This window comes from Panthera uncia, assembly GCF_023721935.1.
Source record: "Panthera uncia isolate 11264 chromosome C1 unlocalized genomic scaffold, Puncia_PCG_1.0 HiC_scaffold_4, whole genome shotgun sequence".
Classification (NCBI taxonomy): domain Eukaryota; kingdom Metazoa; phylum Chordata; class Mammalia; order Carnivora; family Felidae; genus Panthera; species Panthera uncia.
Genome location: NW_026057585.1, coordinates 74,112,103 through 74,137,573, shown reverse-complemented (window position 1 = coordinate 74,137,573; position 25,471 = coordinate 74,112,103). Strand labels below are relative to the sequence as shown.

General features: G+C 37.0%; 1 protein-coding gene across 1 annotated transcript in view; it reads left to right on the top strand.

Moving 5' to 3' along the window:
• The window catches only part of RLF (RLF zinc finger), an 85,345-nt gene that overhangs the window by 10,722 nt on the left and 49,152 nt on the right, over positions 1-25,471 (top strand). The window contains exons 2-3 of the mRNA XM_049618684.1: positions 22,177-22,331; positions 23,405-23,486. Coding sequence (XP_049474641.1) covers positions 22,177-22,331; positions 23,405-23,486 — 237 coding nt within the window. The remainder of the gene's footprint in view (positions 1-22,176; positions 22,332-23,404; positions 23,487-25,471) is intronic.

The window sequence follows — 25,471 nt, the reverse complement described above, 5'->3', positions numbered from 1 at the left end:
GTATTAGATATTTGAATTTTTTTTTCTGTGAGGTTTGTCTTTACTATTTTTTACATAACTGTATTTTAAAGTATTCCCGGCTAAAAGTCATTAAAATTTGATTGTGTTTAATCATTGAGTATGATCCTGTAATCTTAAGATCCCATGCTGCTTTGAGGTTCTCAAGAATCTGAAGCCATTGGAATGTATGATACAAATTAGTGATTGTTGCTGTGAGAAATTTGTCGGTCTACTCATTTCCAACAGACATTTATTGATGTTTATATATCAATGCTATTAAACTCTAGGAAGACTTAAGTCATAGCTGAATAACTGGAAAGGCCCTAGTGCTTTCCATTAGCTAAATTTTTCTTATATTGTTATTTTTATGTTACCAAATAAGGTGTCACTGAATGTATGTATGACCTTGGGCCAAATCAGTTTGTTTTGGGGACTTCAGATTGCTGCTCAAATCAGATGATCTTTAAGGTTTGATTCTCCTTAGAAATTATATAATTCGTTTGAAAAATGTTTGCTAAGGATTATTTTCTAAGTCATCTCCGACTTTGGTCTTATGTATCCTTATTGAAATAAATGAATAATGTTTTATTTATGCAGTACCTATATGTTATAAGCAACCACAGAAAAACATAAAAGTGGTAAGATTTTTGAAAGTCATTTAAATAAGTGTTAGTATTATGTTTCTGCCCCCAATGGGTTATTACTTCTCTCTGTAGGGTAAATGCCTATCCCAGTGGAAACCACTCTACTGATTTGAACTGAAGTTATTTGTTTACATTAGTTATGTTTACTATCCTTATTTGGCTTCTTTCTTCAAAGTGAAATCTTGATTATAGTCTTTAAGGGTCTTGGAAAATGAAAATGTTAAATCTAGAACAAATGATCCCATAAAGTTCTAACAGTAAGTGTGGATACGACATCAAATTTGGGCAGTCTTAATGTTTTACTATCTTATGACATGAAGAACATATCTAATAGAAAGTAGATTTGAAGTTAGGAGATTTCATTCTAACAATCTTGTGACTTTAAACTTTGCCTTGGAGCTCTATTCTTGTCTCTAAAATTGGGGGTAATAGAAAGCTCCCTGATAGGTGGTTGTGAATATCAGGTGGGACAGTATAACACTGCTCTTAGCATAACTTTTGGTAGCAGATAGGTACCTAGTGTATCAATTTCTTTATATCCATTTCATCACGAATAATGTTTTAAAGAAATATTTCATGTAGAGCAGCTTTCCACCATTTTCCTGTCAATGTACAGCCCATTGGGGAAAAAAAAAAGGTTTCCTAGATGTTTATAGAGCATTTGCTAATATAGTTTTAGAGAGCCTATGATGAGCTTTGTAGATTGGAAGTGTAATTTACAGTAAATTTCTTTTATGTTGAAACAATATGGATGTCCTTTGGGATCCACATATAGTGGATATAATGGATTTGACCTGTTGTAACTAACAAATCATTCTATATAAAAATTTCTTTGATTCATTTGACTACTGGTTTTAACTTGGCTTATTATTTGCCATTTAAATTATGTATTTCATTTTATTGAAATCTGTGCATATCAAAAGTGATTTGAGGGGTGCCTGGGTAGCTCCTCAGTTGGTTAAGCATCCAGCTCTTGATTTGGGCTCAGGTTGTGATCTCATGATTCTTGAGATAGAGCCCCAGGTCAGGCTCTGCACTGGCAGCACGGAACGTGCTTGGAATTCTCTCTCTCCCTCTGCCCCCTGCCCCCACTCGCAATCCCTCTGTGTCTGTCTGTCTGTTTCTCTCTTTCAAAATAAATAATTAAACTTTTTTAAAAAGTGATTTGAATTTATAACACGTTGGATTTGAGTCCCTGAAAAAAGGTGGCCATGTTTTTATAAACATGTTTGAGGGAAGAATAGAAGTTATTTAGTTCAGTCCCCTTTCAGCTTAAAACTTTTAAGGGGGAAACTCCCTCTCAGTGTAGGATGTTAGCTGGGGATAAGAATAGGTGATAATATCAATAAAATTCTGAATGTTGACATATCTATTTACCACCAAACAAAATTCATGACTAGTGTGTCATTAATCTGATGTGAACACCCTTGTAAAAAATAAGGTTTAAGCATTTTCTTTTATTTATTTATTTATTTATTTATTTATTTATTTATTTATAAGCATTTTCTTTTAAAAACTCCCAGAAGTGCAGTTTGGTCAACATTATGCTGCTCTCCTCCTTTACAAGGATTTGAATGAAGCAGTAAGAATTTGGAACCAAATCTACTTAGTTGAATCTGTTTTGTTTTGTTTTGTTTTTTTAATTTTTTTTTAATGTTTATTTTTGAGAGAGAGAGAGAGACAGAGCATGAGCAGGAGAGGGAAAGAGAAAGAGGGAGACACAGAATCCGAAGCAGGCTCCAGGCTCTGAGCTGTCAGCACAGAGCCAGACGCAGGGCTTGAACTCATGAACTATGAGATCATAACCTGAGCAGAAGTTGGACACTCAACCAACTGAGCCACCCAGGTACCCCAAATCTGTTTTAATGTACAATTGTTTCACTCTCTTCAAAGATATGTATCTGAGAAACTATCTTAATCAAACTTCAAAAATAATTTAGCATATCCTTTAATAATAGTGCGAAGCCTCAAAAGCAAGTAATTATAAGAATACTTGCTATATACTACTCAGTATGCTGGATTCTGATCTGCACTGATGACAAAACAGATGTGGTTCTTGCCCTCTGGGTTTATTATCTAGTGGAGAAGATAAACGTTAAACAATTTTTGTATTATGTTTGCTTATTGATACAGTAGAGCAGTAGTCAGTGTTTGATCATATATATTTATCCACCTTCCAATTAGTTTGTCCTTAGGTAAGAGGAACATAAGTGAAACAGGAACTGTTATTATTGCATAATAATTTTGAGGTCTAATATAAGTGGTTTTAAATATTTGAACATTGAATATTTGAATATTGAACATGATTTCTCTTTTCCAATTAGTATAGATTATAAAGAAACAATTTTTCATGCCACTTTTCTATAATCAGTTTCATTGATCTTGGTTGCCAAATTGAAAATTTGAAGCAAGTATATTTTTAAGAAGGGAAGACCTGGGGCGCCTGGGTGGCTCAGTTGGTTGAGCGTCTGACTTCGGCTCAGGTCATGATCTCACAGTTCGTGGGTTCGAGCCCCGCATCAGGCTCTGTGCTGACCGCTTGCTCAGAGCCTGAAGCTTGCTTCAGATTCTGTGTCTCCTACTCTCCCTGCCCCTCCCCCGTTCACGCTTTGTCTCACTCTGTTTCTCAAAAATAAATGTAAAAAAAAAAAATTAAAAAAAGAAGGGAAGACCTTACTAATTTAAGGGGGAATAGAATGCCAGAAATCTTTTTTATTTTAGGTTTGGAAATGCCAAAAAATAAATACCCTTTGAACGTCCCAAAACCATAAGACATCTGAGCCCAGGAGATTATTATAAAGAATTAGAAAGCTTTTGTTTATGTTTATAAAGCATTTGTACCAAATTATTTATAGGGGTTATTTGGATGTGGGGAATGGGAGTAAAATTAGATGGAATACAGTTGTGATTTTTCACTTCTTTATTGCGTACAAAATTTTAATGTGGTGGGATTGTAGGTGAATTCTACCTTTTTGCTGTATTTCAGTATTTTTTCAAATAAAATTTAAACAGATGATAAGGTAGTGCTATATGTATTGATAGGAAAGGATACCCAAGATGTTCTTTTTTTAAAGAAAAGAAAATTATCTCGTTATATAAAGCAGTGGTATATAGAAAAAGTTTTGAATTACTAAAATGTTATGTGTTGCATTTCAGTCAAGATTTAGTGGAACATCCATTTTTCTTGTGTTTTTATACAGTTTTTACTTAACCTGTTACCCTTTTATATCATTTTCAAAATATTTTTTAAATGTGTATTTATTCTGAGAGAGAGAGAGCACGAGCACATGAGCAGGGTAGGGACCGAGAGAGAGGGAGAGAGAATTCCAAGCCACTTCCATGCTGTCAGCATAGACCCCAGTGCGGGGCACAATCCCACAATCCTGGGATCATGGACTGAGCTGAAACCAAGAGTTGGGTGCTTAACCAACTGAGCTGCCCAGGTGCCCCTCTAAAATATTTTAATTTTAAGCAATTTTTACATCCAACTTGGGACCCAAACTTAACCTGGAGATCAGCTCACCAACTGAGCCAGCCAGGTGCCCCTATCTGTTACCCTTTCAAATTAATTTTCATTTTATCCTCTGTTGTTGTTGTTGTTGTTGTTGTTTGTTGTTGTTTTTGTTTTGTGTGTGTGTGTGTGTGTGTGTGTGTGTGTGTGTGTGTGTGTTTTAAGTATTTGTCTTTGTTTCTCTCCCTTCTGTTTCCTAGCCCTTGTGTCTTTTTCTTGTTTTACTCGCTTGCTTTGGATCTGAAGGAATACCACCCTCTGGTAGCTTTCTGAGATCTCTCCTATCTCTTGTTTGTGTTAGACTGGGTGTAGGAATCTAGGTTGAAAATCAGTTTTGCTCAGAATTTTGCAGCATATGTTAAAAACAAAATATCTCCAACATACAAAGTAGTAAAGAGTATATTAAAATGAACATGACCTAAGAAATAAAATGATAGAGACTACCTATGTACCCTTTCATAGATTCATTTGCCTCCTACCACCATCCTGATTTTGGTATTTAATCATTGTCCTGAATCTCTTTACTTAGTATTTGTGCATCTTAACACATTTATGTGTTTTCTGCTTTACTTAAATGGTGTACTATATTCTGAAGCTTTTCTTTCTTTCTTTTTTTCTTTCTTTCTTTCTTTCTTTCTTTCCTTCTTTCCTTCTTTCGAGAGAGAAAGAAAAAGAGAGAGGGCACAAGTGAGTGAGGGCAGAAAGAGAGAAGTGGGGCTCACCCAAAGTGGGGCTCTAGTTCACCTGAAGCAGGACTCAAACTCATGAACCGTGAGACCCAGGCCGAAGTCAGGTGCTTAACCAACTAAGCCACCCAGGTACCCTCTTCTGAAGCTTTTTAAATTCAACATAATGGAAAAATAAAATACATGTAAGAGAATGTTTCTAAGATATATCTGTATTGGCATGGATAGCTTTGGTACCTTCATTTTTCAGTGATGTATAGTATTTTATTATATAAATATAACTCATTTGTCCATTCTTTTATTAATGGACTTAGAGGCATTTGTTTTTATTTATTTATTTTTATTTTTTAATGCCTTTTTTTTTTTTGAGAGAGAGAGAGAGCGAGCGAGCAAGCATGATTGGGGGAGGGGCAGAGAGAGAGGGAGACACAGAATCCAAGGCAGGCTCCAGGCTCTGAGCTGTCAGCACAGAGCTCAGCATAGTGCTGGAACTCAACAAACTGTGAGATCATGACCTGAGCCAAAGTTGGACACTTAACCAACTGAGCCACCCAGGCACCCTGAGGCATTTGTTTACATTGACTGTTGGGGTTGACATTTTCCCAATGTATCTTGATACATTGGTACAAGAATTTCTTTAGGGTATATGCTTAAAGTAGAGTTGCTGAGTTCATATATAGACCTGCCTTCAACTATAATACTGCCAAGTTATTCTCTAAAGTATTTGTAGCAATTTATGCCAGTTATTCATGTATGAAAGTTAACATTGCCCCACATTCTTGCCAGTAATTGGTGTAGTTCGTTTAATTTTAGCCATTCTGGTGGGTGGACTGTGGTATCTCATTGTGGTTTTAATTTGTTTCTTTTTTCTGTTTACTTGTAAGGAGTTACCTGTTTAGTTATATTTATTGCTATTCATATTTCCTCTTCTGTGAATTGCCTTTTCTTGTTTTTTGCTCATTTTTTAGTTGCGTTATTTGCCTTAAAAATTTTTTTTAATGTTTATTTTTGACAGAGACAGAGACAGAGACAGAGCCTGAGTAGGGGAGGGGCAGAGAGTGAGGGAGACACAGAATCTGAAGCATGCTCCAGGCTCCAAACTGACAGCACATAGCCGGAGGCGGGGCTCAAACCCACGAACAAGGGAGACCACGACCTGAGCCAAAAAATTTTTTTAAGATTTTATATTTAAGTAATCTCCACACCCAATATGGGGCTCAAACTCACAACCCCAAGATCAAGAGTCACATGCTCTACCGACTGAGCTGACTGTCTTTTACTTTATAGTTTTTATGAAATTTTGTATTATGAAATATGAATCTTTTGCTGGCCATATACCTTGGAATTATCTTCTCTCCAATTTATCTTTTCATTTTTTTTATATTTATGCACAGAGGTTTTACATTTTTTACAGTAAAAATTATAAATCTGACAACTGAAACGTAAAATTTATTTAAATTATTTTTATGATTTTGTGTACTTCTTGGCCCATGTCTTTTTTTTAAATTTATTTTATTTTTGGGGTGCCTAGGTGGCTCAGTTGGTTAAGCATCCAGCTCTTTTTTTTAATGTTTAGTGCGCATGCTAAACACACACACACACACACACACACACACACACACACACACAGTGGGAGAGGGGCAGAGAGAGAGGGAGACACAGAATCTGAAGCAGGCTCCAGGCTCTAGGCTCCAAGCTCCTGAGTTGTCAGCACAGAGCCTGATGTTGGGCTTGAACCCACAAACTGTGAGATCATGATCTAAGCTGAAGTGTTGATGCTTAACTGACAGAGCCGCCCAGGTGCCCTAGCATCCAGCTCTTGAGTTTGGCTCAGGTTATGAGCTCACAGTTGTGAGATCAAGCCCCATGTTGGGCTCTGCACTGAGTGTGGAGCCTGCTTAAGATTCTCTCTCTCCCTCTGCCCTTCTCCCCTGCTTGCACTGTCTCTCTCAAAGAAATAAAAATAAGTTTTAAAAAAGATTTTTAAGTACTCTCTACACCCAACATGGGACTTGAACTCACAAACCTGAGATCAAGAGTTACATGCTCCACCGATTGAGCCAGCCAGATGCCTCCTGGGCCATATGTCTTTTTAAAAACAACTTTATTGAGGGGCACCTGGATGGCTCAGTTGGGTAAGCATCTGACTTTTTTTTTTTTTAATGTTTTTATTTATTTTTGAGACAGAGAGAGACAGAGCATGAGCAGGAGAGGGGCAGAGAAAGAGGGAGACACAGAATCTGAAGCAGGCTCCAGGCTCTGTGCTGTCAGCACAGAGCCCGATGTGGGGCTTGAACTCACGGACCATGAGATCATGACCTGAGCTGAAGTTGGACGCCCAACCAACTGAGCCACCCAGGCGCCCGCATCTGACTCTTAATTTGGGGTCAGGTCATGATCTCATAGTTTGTGGGTTCGAGCCTCATGTTGGTCTCCATGCTATTAACGCAGAGCACACTTGGGATTCTTTTCTCCCTGTCTCTCTGCCCATTCCCTACTCACGCTCTTTCTCTCCCTCTCAAAAATAAATAAACTTAAGAAAAACTACAATCTTTATTGAGATATAATTGATATACAGTAAATTGCTTGTTTTTAAAATGTGCAGTTTTATAAGCTTTGCCATATCTAATGACAAAACACTGGTGAAACCATTACTGTAATCAAGATAATATATCCATCACCCCTAGAAGTTCCTTCCCACCCCGTTGCATTTGTCTGTCTTTTCCTACTATCTTTCATCTTCACCCAACGATTGATCTGCCTTCTCTAGAGATTAGATTCCATTTTTAAGAATTTTATATCATTATTTTATAAACTATGCTGTGCCTTTGGCTTCTTTTACACAATAATTATTTTGAAATTCATGTTGTATGGAATTAATATATTGTATTGCTGGGTATTCATTGTATGGTTCTATTATGCTTTGCTCATTCACCTGTTGATAGACATTTAGCATGTTTCTACTTTTTGGCTGTTACAAATAAAGTTGCTGTGAACATTTGTATTTATAAGTCTTTGTGTGGACAAATGCTTTCTCTTTCGACTCTTAAAAAATGAGAACAAACTGAGGGCTGATGGGGGATGGGAGGGAGGGGAGGGTGGGTGATGGGTATTGAAGAGGGCATCTTTTGGGATGAGCACTGGGTGTTGTATGGAAACCAATTTGACAATAAATTTCATATATTTAAAAAAAACAAACGCTTTCTCTTTTCTCTTAGGTAAATATGTAGGTGGAATGGTTGTATCACATGACAAGTTTTTCAGAGTAGTTGTATCATTTTACATTCCCACCAACAATGTATGAGAGTTCTAGCTTTCTATCTCCTGATCAACATTTGGTGTGATCAGTCTTTTTAATTTTAGCCATTCTAAAATTAGTGGTGCTCTCTGTGGTTCTAATTTACATTTCCCTAATGACTTATTATGTTGAGTATCTTTTCATGTGCTTATTTGCCATTCTTATATCTTTCTTGGTGAAATAGTTTTTCAAATCTTTTGCCCATTAAAAAAAGTGGATTGTTTTTTATTGTTGAGTTTTGAGAAGGGTGTGTGTGTGTGTGTGTGTGTGTGTGTGTCTGTCTGTCTGTCTTTTTTCTGGACATAAACCCTTCATGAAATTATTTTTCTTCTTTTTTTAAATGTTTATTTTTGAGAGAGAGAGTGGGGAGGGGCATAGAGGGGGGACAGAGGATCCAAAGTGTAGACTGTGCTGAGAGCAGAGAGCCCAATGTGGGGCTCGAACTTAACAACTGCGAGATCATGACCTGTACTGAAGTCAGACACTTAACCGACCGAGCCCCTCAGGCACCCCTATTCTTTATTTTAATGTTGAAGCTTAGATGGCAGAGAGTGGGCAGAATGGGAGTGGTGATTTTCACTTCCAAGGTATACACATTCAGACCCTGGATCACTTGGGACTCTCTGGAGGGAACATCCTTGGCCATGACACAGATTCCATTGTGGTAATGTGGCCATGGGGAAAGCCTAAGGTACTGTCTACCTGCTTATAGGGAGCAAATCACAAGGATGAACTAAGGCAGAACAGCATCGTGGATGTCACACATTCTGGAATAACTGTTGAACTCATGTGAGATACCATCAAGAATTACTAGGATACTGGGTAAGACAGGAATGAGAAGTCCTACATAACTAATGGTGGGCACACAAGCCAGCCAAGCCATGGTTAATTTCTATTAAGTTGAACCCTTCTATAAACACACAGGCTTTTTTTCTTAGGCTTTTCCTTTTATTCTCTTACCAGTATCTCTTGAAGAACACACATTCTTAATTTTGATAAAGTTCAGTTTGTTAACTTTCTCTTTTATCTTTTAACATGCTTTTCATGTTACATACAAAGATTTTCCCTATGTTGTCTTCTGTAAGTTTATTTTAGGTTTTACATTTAGATCTATGATCCATTTGTAGCTTATTTTTATATATCCTATGATGGGTGGATGGAAGTTTTTTGTGTTTTTAAATGAATATCTGAATGTTCCGTATTGTTAGTTGAAAAGACTGCTTTCTCTGGGGTGCCTGGGTGGCTCACTTGGTTAAGTGTCTAACTTTGGCTTAGGTTATGATCTCATGTTTTATGAGTTCAAGCCCCATATCAGCCTCTGCACTCACAGCATGGAACCTGCTTGGGATTCTCTGTCTCCTCTCTCTGCCCCTCCCCTGCTTGCAAGCGTGCATACATGCTCTCCTTCTCTCTGAAAAAAATTTTTTTTTTTTTTTGGGGGACCCAGAGAGACAGAGCATGAACGGGGGAGGGGCAGAGAGAGAGGGAGACACAGAATCGGAAACAGGCTCCAGGCTCTGAGCCATCGGCCCAGAGCCTGACGCGGGGCTCGAACTCACGGACCGCGAGATCGTGACCTGGCTGAAGTCGGACGCTCAACCGACTGCGCCACCCAGGCGCCCCTGAAAATTTAATATATAAACTTCAGAAAAAGAAAAGACTCCTTTCTCATTGAATTAAAAAATTGCCTTTGCACCTTGTTGAAAATCATTTAGCCATATGTATATAGGTGTATTTCTGGACTGTGTTCTGTTCATTGATCTATTTGTCTACCCTAATGCCATTATTATTATTATCTTGTGTTGCTTTTTCAAACAGAAAATAGAATATGAAAGCAATATTGCACATAGAGACAGGAAGTAGGTGGTTGTCAGGGGGCTGAAGGGAGGTAGTAATAATGGGGAGTTATTTAATGGGTTCAGTTTCAGTTTTGCAATGTGAAAAGTGTTCGATGCATGGATGTTGGTGATGGTTGCACAATACCATAAATATACTTAATGCCACAGAACTGTATTTTTTTAAATGGCTGAGATGATAAATTTTTTTTATCATCTAATGGCTAAGATTTTTTTTTTTTTTTTTTTTTTTGGCCATGATTTATTACAAGCTATATTGCACAGTGTCTGGGGCAGAATGAATACTCAGTTTCAGTTGACTGATTTAAAAAAAAAAAAAAAAAAAAAAAAGACCCAAAGAGGTTAGCTAGCAAATGTTGAGGGTAAGAAGTTTGAATCCACAGCCAAAAGACATATTATTTCATTCTATTACATAGCTACATCTGAATTGTAATACTTTTCCCCAACATGATAAAGCTTGGATTTTAAAATCTCCAGACTTAACTAGGTATTCTAGGTCAATGCTTGTATCAGTAATGACTCACTAAAGTAGAAATGGAGGATATGTGAGTTTATCCTCTTCTTTCTCCCTGTCTTCCTGTTGCATTTATGTTTCTTGAAAGTTGCTAATCTAAAATCTCAAGACATAAAGTTGGCTCTCTTTTTTGGTATTTTTTAAATTGTAGTGAAGTATGCATCATATAAAATTTACCATTTTAACCATTTTTAAGTATGCATTCAGTGGCATTAAGTATATTCCATTGATCTAAAACCATCACCATGATTTGTCTTCAGAATATTTTCATCTTCCCAAACCAAAACTCTGAACCCTTTAGACACTAACTCCCCATTTCTCCCTCTCCCTAGCCTCTAACCACCACCCTTCTATTTTCTGTCTCTAAGAATTTGACTATGGTACCATGTATGAGTGGAAACATACATTATTTTCTCTTTGTGATTTGCTTATTTCACTTAGCATAATGGCTTCAAAATTTATCCATGTTGTGGCATGTGTCAAATTCCCTTACTTTTTAAGGCTGAATAATCTTCCACTATGTGTTCATACTACAATTTGTTTATTCATTCATCACTTGATGGGTTTGGCTTTTATAAATATGCTGTTATGAACATGGGCACAAATACCTTGTCAAGTCCTTGCTTTTGACTCCTTTGGGTATATATCTAGAAGTGGAACACTGGGTCATATGATAGTTGTTTATTTTTAAAATAATTATTTATTTTGGGGAGCCTGGGTGGCTTACTTGGTTAAGTGTCCGACTTTGGCTCATGTCATGATCTCATGGTTCGTAAGTTCAAGCCCTGCGTCGAGGTCTGTGCTGACAGCTCAGAGCCTGGAGCCTGCTTCAGATTCTATGTCTCCTGCTCTCTGTGCCCTTCTCCAACTCACACTCTCTCTCTCTTTTGAAAATAAACAGACATTTTAAAAAGTTAAAAATAAAATAATTATTTTGAGAGAAAGAAAGAGTGAGAGTGAGAGCCTGCATGTGGGTGCAGTAGGGAGGAGGGGCACAGAGAGAAAGGAGAGAGAATTCCAAGTAGGCTCTGCACTGTCAGCACAGAGCCTGATGTCAGGGACTTGATCCCACAAATCATGAGATCATGATCTGAGCCGAAATCAGGAGTCACATGCTTAACCGCCTGAACCACTCAAGTGCCCCAGGTAGCTGTTTAATTTTTGAGGGACCACCATGCCATTTTCCACAGTGGCTGCACCATTTACATTCCCAGCAGCAACGCACAGGGGGTCCAAATTCTCCATATCCTTGTCAACACTTGGTATTTTCTGGTTTGGTTTGGTTTGGTAATAGCCATCCTAATGGGAATGAAGTGGTTATGTCATTGTGATTTTGATTTACATTTCTTAATTAGTGATGTTAAGCATCTTTTAATGTGCTTTTTGGCCATCTGTGTATCTTTGGAGAAATGCCTGTTCAAGTCCTTTGCCCATTTTTAATTAGGTTGTTTGGGTTTCGTTGTTGAATTAAAAAAAATTTTTTTTTAATGTTTATTCATTTTTGAGAGAGACAAAGTGTGAGTGGGGGAGGGGCAGAGAGAGAGGGAGACACAGGATCTAAAGCAGGCTTCAGGCTCTGAGCTGTCAGCACAGAGCCCAGTGTGGGGCTTGAACCCACCAACTGTGAGATCATGACCTGAGCCAAAGTTGGACACTTAACCTACTGAGCCACCTAGGTGCCCTTTGTTGTTGAATTTTAAGGCTTCTTTATATATTCTGTATATCAGTCTTAACAGATATATGATGTGCAAATATTTTCTCCTGTTCTGTGAGTTGCCTTTTTACCATACTGGTAGTGTCTTTTGGTGTACAAAAGTTTTAAATTTTGATATACTCCAATTTGTCTGTTTTTACTTTTGTTACCTGTGCTTTTGGTATCATATTCAAGAAATCATCTTAGATCTGTATTGAGTTCATTTTTGGATATGGTATAGGGTGAGTCTAATTCTTTTGTATATGGTTACCTAATTTTCCCAACACTGTTAAGAAGACTGCCCTTTCCCCCATTGAATGGTCTTGGCACCCTTGTGGAAACTCATTGACCGGATATGTATAGTGTTTATTTCTGGGCTTTCTGTCTCATTGGTCTGTATATCTTGTTTTCATGCCAATATACACTGCTTTGATTACTGTAACTTTGTAGTAAATTTTGAAATCAGGAAATGTGAGATTTGCAACTTTATTCTTTTCAAGATTGTTTTGGCAATTCTTGGTCCCTTGAGATTCCATAATTTTAGTATGGATTCTTCTATTTCTGGGAAAAAAAAGTAATTGGGATTTTGATAGGGATTGCATAGAATCTGTAGATTGCTTTGGGTAGTATTGATATCTTAACAATAGTAAGTCATCCAATTTATGAACGTTTCCATGTTATGTCTTTCCATTTATTTGTGTCTTCTGTCATTTCTTTCAGCAGAGTTTTATAATTTTCAGTGTGCTTGTCTTTCCCTTCCTTGGTTAAGTTTATTCCTATTTCTTTGATGTTATTGTAAATGGACTAGTTAACTTCTTTTTCAGATATGTCATTGTTAGTGTATAAAATCAACTGATTTTTGTGTGTTGATTTTGTATCCTGCAAGTTTGCTCAATTTGATTATTCAAATTTATTATTATTTTTTTAATGTGGAATCTTTAGCACTTTCTACATGTACAATCATGTTGTTTACGAAACATTGAAACTTTTACTTTCTCTCCAATTTGGTTGCTTTTTGTTTCTTTTTCTTGCCTAATTGCTCTTACTAGGACTTCCAGTACTATGTTGAATAGAAGTGGTGACAATAGGCATCTTTTTTTCCTGATCTTAAAGGAAACGCTTTCAGTCTTTCACCATTGAGTATAATGTTAGCTGTGGGTTTTCTTTTTTTTTTTTTTTAATTTTTTTTAACGTTTATTTATTTTTGAGACAGAGAGAGACACAGCATGAACGGGGGAGGGGCAGAGAGAGAGGGAGACACAGAATCGGAAGCAAGCTCCAGGCTCTGAGCCATCAGCCCAGAGCCCGACGGGGGCTCGAACTCGCGGACCGCGAGATCGTGACCTGAGCTGAAGTCGGACGCTTAACCGACTGAGCCACCCAGGCGCCCCAATGTGGGTTTTCATCTATTATTGGTGTATATTATGTTGAGATAGTTTTTTCTTTTTTATTCAAACATTTTTTTAATGTTTACTTATTTTTGAGAGAGAGACAGAGTGTGAATGGGGGAGGAGCAGAGAGAGGGGGAGATACAGAATTCAAAGCAGGCTCCAGGCTCCAAGCTTTCAGCCCAGAGACCAATGCGGGGCTTGAATTCATGAACCTTGAGTTCATGACCTGAGCTGAAGTCAGATGTTCAACTGACTGAGCCAGCCAGGCGCACCGAGATAGTTTTCTTCTGTTCCTTGTTGATTATTTTTTATCATGAAAAGTTCTTGAATTTTTCAAACACCTTTCTGCATTAGTTGAAATGATCTTGTGAAGTTTTTTCCCCTTTATTCTATTAATGTAGTTTTTACATTGATTGATTTTCATATGCTGAACCATCCTTGCATTCCAGGAATAAATCCCATTTGGTCATGGTATCTAATCCATTTTAATATGCCATTGAATTTATATTGGTAGTATTTCGCTGATTTTTTTTTTTTTTTTTTTTTTTTTTTTTTTATAATTTAAGAGAGAGCCTGCACGCAAGGGTAGGAGAGGGGCAGAGAGATAGAATCCCAAGCAGGATCCACACAGTCAGCTCAGAGCCTGACATGGGGTTCAATCTCATGACCCTGGGTTCATGACAAGAGTCGGACACTTAACCAACTGAGCCACCCTGGTGCCCCAATGAATTTTTTATCAGTGCTTATAAGGGATATTGATCTGTAGTTTTCCTACTTGTAGTCTTTCTTTGGCTTTGGTATCAGAATAGTGCTGGCCATATAGAATGAGTTAGAAGTATTTTGTCCTCTTTGATTTTTTGAAAGATTGAAGTTAACTGTTGGAGCTATTCCCATCCAAGCTCACTTCCTTACTGTTATTGATAATTCAGATGAAGATACCTTATAAGATGCTGTAGTAACTTAAGATTACCTCATAAAAGAAACATATGAAAATTTTATTCAACTTCACCAGTAATGAAAGGATTGTTAAATTGAATAAACAAAATAATTGTATTTCCCCTATCCAGTTGACCCTCAAAAAATCATATTTAGATTGTAATATACAATAATTGTGACAGCTCCCAATCTGTCACTGTCTAACACTAATAATAGGAATGTAAATTGGAACAAATTTTCTGGAGCAGAATTTGGCACAATGTAAAGCTTTAAAAATTATGTGTCTTTTGACCTAGCAATTCCATTTATAGGATATTATCCTAAGAAAATTGTCATGAAGAATACATGCAAGAAGTTAGAGGAATGCCTTCAACATTATGTGTAACAATACAAAGTTAAAAACTATAATGTCCAGAAAAAGAGAATTGGGTAATAAATTGTGATACATACACAAGCCTGTGCAACTATAACATACTGATGTTGGAGAAAATGTCACAAAATAATGTATAGTATGATTCCATTAAAATGTTTCTATTTAGGCATTAAAACCCCCTCAGATTTAATATTACTTGTTAACAGTGGTCTGTTTCTGGGTGGTGGTAGTGTGGATTCTTGATATTATTTCTACTTCTCCATCTCTCTATTTTTTAAACAGTAAATGATACTAGTTTTAGGACAACACAGGAAAAGGTATTCTGTTACAATTGAAAATGGTGCTTGCCTCAGCAGCACATACACACTACAATTGAAAATGAAATGAAGCAAGAAACCATAGTTAAATCTTATGACAGAATCGGTATCTAAAAATAATCTGGGTAGGCTGGGATGATGGACTGAATCCAATGAAATTTAATCAGCATGGATGAATTAGGTAGATAAGATAGAGTAATAAGTAAGTCATATTTCTGGGTTTAAAAAACCAACTATACTCAATATGGAAAGTGTGAAGTGGAGCCTGATAGCAACGTACGTAAAAGACTTAAAGGTTTTAGTTGACTCTGCCCACTTTTTCTGTGTGAGCAGCCAGCCATTTTCCTCCCCTTCCATTTCATCTCACACCCAGCTTAGTCTCTTCGTGGGAAACCTCCAGTGTTTCCTCACCAAGTGACGTTAAGTCTTGTCACCATTTGCCCCCATCTGTTCTAGTCATCTTTTCTGACTGTTCAAGTTGCTGTCTATTTGGAGTCCTCCTGTTCCTCTCCCTTTTGCTTTTTCAAACTTGAGCCATACTTCAGAAATCAGACTTAGTCTTGTTGGAAGCCTGTCTGTCATAGTGCGATCACATTTTACTCAAATTTATTTTAATTCTGGGAATTTCATATATTGAGAAATTAAAATCAATAAGGTTTCTCGCTTTATATGCAAAATTTGAAATAATGCAAATCTCTTCTGTTAAAAGTGACATAATTTCCTTTTGCCTTGGGACATGCAGCCTTAACAGTAAATACCTTTTTTCATTTCTTTGTGAGCCACCAGCATTCTAAAGTGTGGGGCATTAATTAGCATCACTGCCTCAAAACCTTCCCAGAAGCAGTCACTTTAATGATACTACAAAATATTAAAGACAGTGCTTAGGGGAAAAAAGGAATTTAAAAGCAACTTAAAGGGGCACCTGGGTGGCTCAGTTGGCTAATAAGCATTTGACTCTTGGTTTGGGCTCAGTTTATGATCTCACGGTTCATGAGTTTGAGCTCCAGATCATGCTCTGTGCCCACAGCACATAACCTGCTTGGGATTCCCTCCCTCTCTCCCTCCCTGTCTTTCTCAAAAATAAATAAACTTAAAAAAATAAAAGCACACTTAAAATAGTTGTAGAATTGTGCATTCTGAGAAGACGTGCAGCAAAGTGATGAAGTGTGGGCTCTGGAGCCAGGTACCTCTGAATTCAAATTTAAATTCTGAATCCTGCACTTAGCTAGTGGGTGACTTTGGGCAAACAACTTAATCTGTGTCTCTGCTTTCTTATGTGTGTATGTACATACGTTTATTTATTCGTTTTGAGAGAGAGAGACTGAGCGAGCAGAGGAGGAACAGGCAGAAAGAGGGAATGAGAGAATCCCAAGCAGGCTCCACACTGTCAGCGCAGAGCCTGATGCGGGGCTCAGACCCATAAACAAGATCATGACCTGAGCCGAAATCAAGAGTCAGATGCTTAACTGACTGAGCCACCCAGGTGCCCCTCTTTGTTTCCTCACTTTAAAAAAAAAAAAAAAAAAAAAAAAAAAAGGAAAAGATTTTATTTTTAAGTAATCTCTATACCCATTGTGGGGCTCAGACTTAACAGCCCTGAGATCAGGACTTGCATGCTCTATCAACTGAGTCAACAAGGCACCCTTTTGTTTCTTCAGTTTTAAAATGGGCTGGGGACACCTGGGTGGCTCAGTTGGTTAAGCATCTGACTTTGGCTCAGGTCATGATCTTGCAGTTCATGAGTTTGAGCCCCACATCAGGCTCTCTGCTGTCAGCACAGATCCTCTGTCCCCCACTCTCTCTACCCCAACCCCATGTGCACACGCTGTCAATAAATAAATAAAAATAAAAATAAAATAAAGCTTAAAAAAGAATAAATAAAATGGGCTGATGATAGGGGCACCTGGGGGACTAAGTCGTTTAAGTGTCTGACTTTGGCTCAGGTCATGATCTCATGGTTCATGAGTTTGAGCCCCGCATCAAGTTCTGCACTGGTGGTGCAGAGCCTGCTTGCAGTTCTCTCTCCTCCCTCTCTCTCTCTCTCTCTGCCTCTTCCCCACTTGCATGTGTGCTGTCTCTCTCCTCTCTCTCTCTCTCTCTCTCTCTCTCAAAAGGAATAAACTTAAAAAAAAAAAAAAAAGGGCTGTTGTAAATTGTGTTAGTAGCATGGAAAGCTCCTAGGAGAATACATAACTAATACTGTGTGCTCAAAAATACTATGAGAATTCCATTGGGAATATTTCTATTAAAGAAAATAGTCTTAAACCACTTGAGTTTTAAATTGCAGTACATCCCTGCATAAAATATGACCATTTTGTAAGAAATGCTCCCTCTTTGGGGCATCTGACTGGCTTAATTGCAAGAGCATGTGACTCTTGATCTCGGGGTCGTGGATTTGAGCATGTTGGGCGTAGAGATTACTTTAAATAAATAAACTTGAGAAAATGCTCCCTTTTAGATAGTTTCTCGGAAAATAGGATGTGCCAGTCTCTTTGAAACCATGTAGTGAGGAATGTAGATAGAATTCAGATGAAGGGAGATTTCTTCCCCCTTCACTGTAAGCATAATAATTGTTCACTAAAGAAAATTTGAGCGTGGCTGGGTGACTCGGTTGAGCATCCAACTCTTGATTTCACCTTAGGTCATGATCCCAGAGTCATGGGATCAAGCCCCAGTCAGGCTTTGTGCTGAGCATGGAGCCTTCTTGAGATTCTCCTTTTCTCTGTCTTCCCTCTCCCCTGCTTGTGTCTGCACTCTTTCCAAAATAAAAATTAAAAAAAAGTTAAAAAAAAAAGAAACTTGGGGGTGCCTGTGTGGTTCAGTTGGTTAAGCATCCCACTCTTGGTTTTGACTCAGGTCATGATCTCCCAGCTTTGTGGGTTTGAGCCCCTCATCCCTCGTAGAATTCTCTCTCTCCCTCTTTCTCTGCCCACCCCCAATTTGTACTGTGTCTCTCAAAATAAATAAATAAACTTTAAAAATAAAATAAAATAATTTTAAAAAGAAATTTGGGAAGTTCAGAAAAATATGAAAACAAAAAAATTGTTCATAATGCTACTACTGTCCCAGTGCTAACCATATTAGCATTTTAGTTAAGTTCCTTCTAAGTTTTCCCCTGTGCGTTATTATTTTTTTTTAATATACATATATGTTGTGATTATAGCATACAGAACTGGAGGGTATTTAGCCTGGAGAAGTAAACTATTGTAGAAGTCCAGATGAGTCCATAGTAAACTATGTTGGGGGCCTGGTTAGGGTCACTAGCTATAGAAGTAAAGCATAGGGGTAGGAAACAAAAGTATTTCTGAGGTTGAATCAACAAACTGTGGGGTGGTGATTTAGTTTTTTAGCTGTGGCTCCTGAAAAGAGGCAGATGGAACATAGGAGGAAGAGCATATCTGCTGGGGAAGATGTTTGTTTTGGACATGTTGAGTTTGAGATTTGAGTAGGACATTCAGATGGAAATGTCTAATAGGCAGTTGAGGTTTTTAACAGACTTGAGAGGTAATCTGCCTGGGATATGCATGAGAGCACCCCAGTAGGAGTGTTTAAAATCATCAAAGATGGCGCCTATAGAGATGCACTTGTATCTGACCTCTCAGTATACCTTTCTATTTAAGGGCAGGAGTAGAATTTCCATCCTTACTACTCAGCACAGTATTACCACATAGTAGGTGTTTGTGGAATAAATGAGTTTATTGAAACAGAGAGGGGACATTAATTTGGTCTCTGTAGAATCCTAATGAGCTTGAGGAAGTGATATTTATTATTTATCTTCCCTTTCTCTTTCAGTTTTCTTGGTGTCTAAAATTTAAATTTCTAAGGAGAAATGAGACCTATTTTTCTTTACTGCTTCTGATGGAATTTTGTTTACATGAGATACTTAAATATTATTTGGATGGCTGTAATTCAGCTTAATCTTGAATTTTTTTTAAAAGGTGATTGTGAGAAAGATTGTTTCAGTGAATCTTCAAATGCTTGGAGTATGTCATAGTGCATATGTTAAGAAGATCTATTTAATTGGACTAACACATAAGGATGAAAAGATTTAGGAATATAAAAATATATAGATCAGTATAGGGCAAGCTATAAACATAAATATCCATGGGGTATTGAATCTTTGAAATTGTGTAGCTTGTGGAAGTCTTCATGAAATGTGTCAGAAGATACTAGATTGGTGGCAGGAGCATTCTTAGTGGGAAGGTGGACTGGAAAGACCCACCTCATCTGTATGCATTCAACCTTTCCCTTTGTATACTTTAGGCAGCAGTTGGTTAATTTGCATGTGTGGTTTCAACTGTCACACTGTTGACTCATTCTGAAAGCTCCATGAGGATAGGCCCCCATGTCTTTTTCCCCCAGTACCTAACAGTGTAGGTTAGAGTAAGCTATCAGTAAATATTTGTCCAGTGAATAAAATGATGAATGGATTAGCAAACATTTAGTGAGACTTGAGAATGTTCTATGGGGGTGGGAGTGGGTGGAGAATTGTTAGTCCTGTAAAGATTGAAAACACATAATATCTGACCTCAGGGAGCATAAAATCTGGTATTGAGTATAAATTTATCAAGCTCTCTGGTTTAACCAACGCAGACAATTAAGTAATTTGCTGACCTGAAACAGTTTATAACATAGATTTTAATAAATTTCTTAAGAGAGATTATGGGAATTTTTATTTATATAACAGATAATCACATAATCTCCATTCCTTTTGTGTACTCATTTAGCTGCAAAAAGGGTTGTTGTGGGCTCAGTTTTATGAACCTTTGATATTATGAAGTTTTTATTTTATTAAAATTTGGGATTTCTTTTAAATATATATTTTTAATGTTTATTTATTTTTGAGAGACAGAGAGTAAACAGGGGAGAGGTGGAGAGAGAGGGAGACACCGAATCCGAAGCAGGCTCCAGGCTCCAGGCTCCGGGCTGTCACCACACAGCCTGATGCAGGGCTCGAACCCATGAACTGTGAGATCATGACCTGAGCTGAAGTTGGACGCTCAGGTGACTGACCCACCCAGGCGCCCCTAAAATTTGGGATTTGATTAAATGAGGACATAATGCTCCTCTGAAAATACAGAAGGAGCTCATATCTAAACTGTGATAAAGAAGCAAGATACCTAATTGAATTGGTATACTAAAACAACTGGCTTGATCACTCAAGTATGCAAAGACCAGATAATCCAATGTGTTAGCTAAGAGTTTTACTATATATGGTATAATTGTTTATGATGTATTTCCTTGTAAGTTTTTTTTTTTTTTTAAGCAATCAAGACTAGTCAGTTCTTGGGGCGCCTGGGTGGCTCAGTCGGTTAAGCGTCCGACTTCGGCTCAGGTCACGATCTCACGGTCTGTGAGTTCGAGCCCCGCGTCGGGCTCTGTGCTGATGGCTCAGAGCCTGGAGCCTGTTTCGGATTCTGTGTCTCCCTCTCTCTCTGACCCTCCCCTGTTCATACTCTGTCTCTCTCTGTCTCAAAAATAAATAAACATTAAAAAAAAAAAAAAAGACTAGTCAGTTCTTAATTATCAGAACTGATATAAGGCCTTTTTGGAAACTAAAACTGCAAAAAATCCAGTGGAATCCTGTAGTGCTACTATAACTATTTGTGGTTCTTCACACAGAAAAATTAAAGTGAAGACAAGAAGTTAGGACTTTTTGAAGAAATTATACTGGGGGTAATGAATTCAAATCATATGTAATTCACTCAAGATAAAGCTACCCTTTGAAAATAAGACACTGGTCCAGTCAGAATGTGTATTCTGAGGGAAAAAACTTGTATGCTGCCTATGCATAATTCAAGTGGTAACCTAACTAGATATATCAGTTGAGCATAAGCAAAACCTAAGCAGTTGTTGGAAGGAAGATATATATTAATAGAAGAGAGCACAACCCTGTGGAACTTAGAGTCCCCAAGCAAGAATTTTGCAGTGATTTTCTAGCATTGTCCAGAGAGAACATAAGCCAGCTTTCCACCATCATTTTAACAAATTCTTAGTGTTGGACACATGTAATTTATTAGGCTTGATTGTAGTTCCATTTTCCTTTGTTTTAGATTTCATACTCACCAGATACACCCTCTTAGGTAACCACGCTATGGGTAAGGTATTACTCTGGGTGGTAATATGACTGTCTCCTATTATAAACAAATAAATCGGCATTTGGCCTATATGTGAATTTTTAAAAAATAAACTTCATTGAAAATAAAAATATAACATCATTCTTTCATAAATTGGTTGGTGTAAATTAAGCCTAATCAGTTCTATGTGTGCAGAGAAAAATGGATTTTATAGAGCTATAGAGCTGAGGGCCATACTCAGGAATAAAATGTCTTCTTGTAGAAGGCAGGAACCATAGTCCTATTCTCATATACCCAGTGCTTACTACTGGCTGGTGCTCAATTTAATCTATTAATGAAACTCATTATTGAATCTCAGAGATCATAACTCCAGACTTCTAGTGAGAACAACTATAGAGATTTTATGGCTCTACCTTTAGATTTATTCTCATGTCAAAAGAGCAGTTCTGGCTTTTCTTTAATTCAGCAAAAACAATTCATTAAATGATGAAAATAGAGTCTTCTCGGGGTGCCTGGGTGGCTCAGTCAGTTGAACATCCAACTCTTGATTTTAGCTCAGGTCATGACCTCACAGTTCATGGGATCGAGCCCTGCATCATGCACTTTGTTGACAGTGCGGAGCCTGTTTGGGATTCTCTTTCTCCCTTTCTGTCTGCCCCTTCCTTGCTCATGCTCTGTTTCTCTCAGAGTAAGTAAGCAAACATTAAAAAAAAAGAGAGAGAATAGAATCCTGTAAACAAATGAGAGGCTAAAAAGGCAAATAAAAGGTGTGTGCATTTGTTAGAAAAAAGGGGAGTGACAGTATTTGAGAACAAAGACAGTCTCTTTGTTTCATTGTTTTTATTTCTTAAATAATTAATACTCTAATTTTATTTTTTAGACCTTATTGCAGTACGCAAGCAACAAGAATGCCTCAGAACATATGGTGTATCTTCTGGAGGTATATCGACTTGCCATCCAAAGCTTTGCCAGTGCACGCCCATATTTAACTACTGAATGTGAAGATGTCCTGTTAGTGCTTGGCAGATTAGTACTGTAAGTTTAAGTACTTGAGTCACTGTTAAATTGAGTACTTCTGGTTGTAATGTTTGCTTGACTTTTCTTTACTATGAAATCACATTATTCAGAGCACCATTAAAGCCATACCTTTGAATGAAATTTCCTTTGCTCTGAGCCTTCATACTCTGGTTCCCAGGAAATAAAGTGCAAGCAAAGCTCCAGCCAAACAACGTAATCTTTAAATGCCTCCAGAGTCTCTTCTACTCAGGCTTAGCATCCAAGAATAATACATTTTCTCTCTGTTCTTAGGTATAGATCAATTTAAGTGACAGTATCTGGAAACTGTAGTGGTCTTTGAGGATCACTTTGTGGAGAAATACTCTGAAATTCTACAATTCAATTACATTATTTGAACTAAGAATAATTTTATTAGCAGACAATATCAGGATATAGTATAAGATTACTACCCTGAGTCCATGATAATTTAGCTGTTGTTTTAATATTTGGCTGTTGTAGTAACAGATAAAATTACACCTTTAATGTAATTTTCATCTGCAAATTGAAAAGGTACAACTATTCAGTTTTTAGATTGGTTTAGCTTACAGATTGTTTGGGAGGATTCTAGTCTGGGTAGTCTTGATTTGTTAAAGACAAAGAATTGGCCTTGTCAATATTTCTGCTTCCTCTGCAAGTGACAAGAATCTATATAGATGACAGTTACAATATTTATCTCTTTATCAGCTGCATTGGCAATATTTTGCTCCTATTTTTGTCTTCAGGAATCAGAATGGTTCCTATTTGTGTGCCCTCCCCACACCCTAGTAAAACTAAATAAAACTGTTTGCAATATGGTTTCTAAAAGGAATATATTATTAGCGACTTCTAAAGCCACAATGTAATTATAAAGATGCCTGGTTTTTATTCTCTTTTTTAAAGTTGAAAAGCCAATATAACAGTGTTGAAGAAAATTTTGAAGAGTAAGAAACAAATTTCAAATAATCTAAACAAATGTAAAATGTATATTCAGTATCACTGTTGTACTGTATTTGATTATGCTTATAACTACTATAACCACCTTTGTATATTGACTTCATTATTTTATATTATAGGAGTTGTTTTGAATTATTGCTTTCAGTGTCTGAAAGTGAACTGCCATGTGAAGTCTGGGTACTCTTCCTTGAGTCTCTACAGGTGAGTTGATTTGGGCTCAAAAAAGTTCTCTGTTTAGATATCCAAGACACTTAGTTAATTCCTCCCAGCAAATAAAATTGAAAACTTGGAAGAAAAACAAGCATACTGTATATTAATTTCATTAAATTTTGAGAAAGATGCCTTCCAAATGAAGGGGGTGTGTTAAAAATTGTTTTATTCTTTCATTTGGTTTTGTTAGCCATTATATAGCTTAGGAATCAACATAGAAGTTTTCATTATTCAAAAACAAAGTTTTAGACAGAAAAAAAGCTATTAAAAATGTAAAGTTGTATATGGTTGGTTATAAGGTAGCAGTATTTGGATAATTCTTCGTACACTTATCTAGTAATTTCCCTCTAACATTAGGGATTATGTCTAGCAGTATAAGTCTCTCAAACAGCCAAAATAGTCATCATAGATTCTATTCATGCATTTTGTTTGCAGAAGAGCTCCATTGGCTCTCATATTGGCTTGATTATCCACTTTCGTAAAAGGTGAGCACATCAGAAAGTAACGAGTTGTGGAGGAGGTAATAGGATAGGAGGAAAAGCAAGTAAAATGCCAGTAACAGGAGGCAAATTTGCCTGTTACTGACAGAGACAGAAAAACTATTTAAAAAAAAATAGTTTGTTATCACTATGTACTAAATACTGCTCTACATTGTTTTGTGTGTTTTGTGTCTTTTAATGTGTTTTGTGTCTTTTAATCAAATTACAAGCCTATAATGTAATGATCATTTGAATCCCCATTTACAAATAGGAAGACTAGGCATGGAGAGTGTTGATTAGCTTACCCAAAGTTACACCCAGATTTATATCCAGAGCTTGTTTTGCTAACTGCTTCCTCGAGGACATAACTCTGTAGTAGCCCAGACCTGTTTCATGTAGGCACAAGTAAATATTTAGATGTTAACAGACACACTTCTTTATCTGGCAGTTTCTTTCTTCTGGGGTGTGTAACTCAAAATGAAATGATGACAGTGTTAATCTTTTTCTTTTTGGGGAAAAGAGGATTTTTTTTTCTCATGTCTTTGGCCTGTTTTAATCCCTATAACATGGTCCTAATTCCTCAAATATTCATATGGGTGCTAAAATCATCTCTCATACATAACACACTGATTTTGTTATGCTGTGTTTTGAGGCTTGCCAGTAGTTTTGTCCTGGCATACGACAGTCTAGAAGGGCAACTCTCCCTATTCTTGTTAAGGCTATTACTATTATTTACATTAGTATCCTTTGCAGAGAGAATACTGTCCTGTTTCTTCATTCTTTTCTTAGATTGTATGCCTGCACAAAATATTTGCCTTTCCCCTACACCTGTGTAACTTTTTCCAGTATTTATCATACAGGATATATTTTTGAATATGTGTTCAATAAAATAAATGTAGTAGATGTACAGATAAATGTAAGACGTGGTCCCTGTTGAACACTAAAAGGTAAAACCCTGAAGTTTTCTTATTTTAGTGATAACTGAACAAGGCAGTAGATGGTTTTGAGGAAACTTTTGGTAAGAGAACAGTTGTTATCAGAGCAGGCCACAAATAGAACATGCTCATTCCCTATTTTCAGCTTGTGTAACCCTTCCACGTCTTTTGCCTATGAATATGAAAATACATCCTAAAATGAATTTTCTAATAAAACCGCAATCCTGTTTTTTGCAACTTTTTTTTTTTTTAAGTTTATTTATTTTGAGGGAGAGAATGAGCAGGGGAGGGGCAGAGATGAAGGGAGACAATGAATAAGAGCAAACACATTAAAATTTCAGAATATGGGAACAACCAATAATCCTCACTAGTAATAGTGGACATTGGAGACATATACTTAATCATTTATGTCAAGTTAAATTTCTGACTCCTTTCTCCTGACCCTTTGTGTACATAAATATTTTAAAGAACAAACTATTGGCAATTATATTTTGTTTTCCGAGGAGATAGAATGATAGCTGATAACCTAGACTTTCCATGACATTTTATATAGAGCCACTTT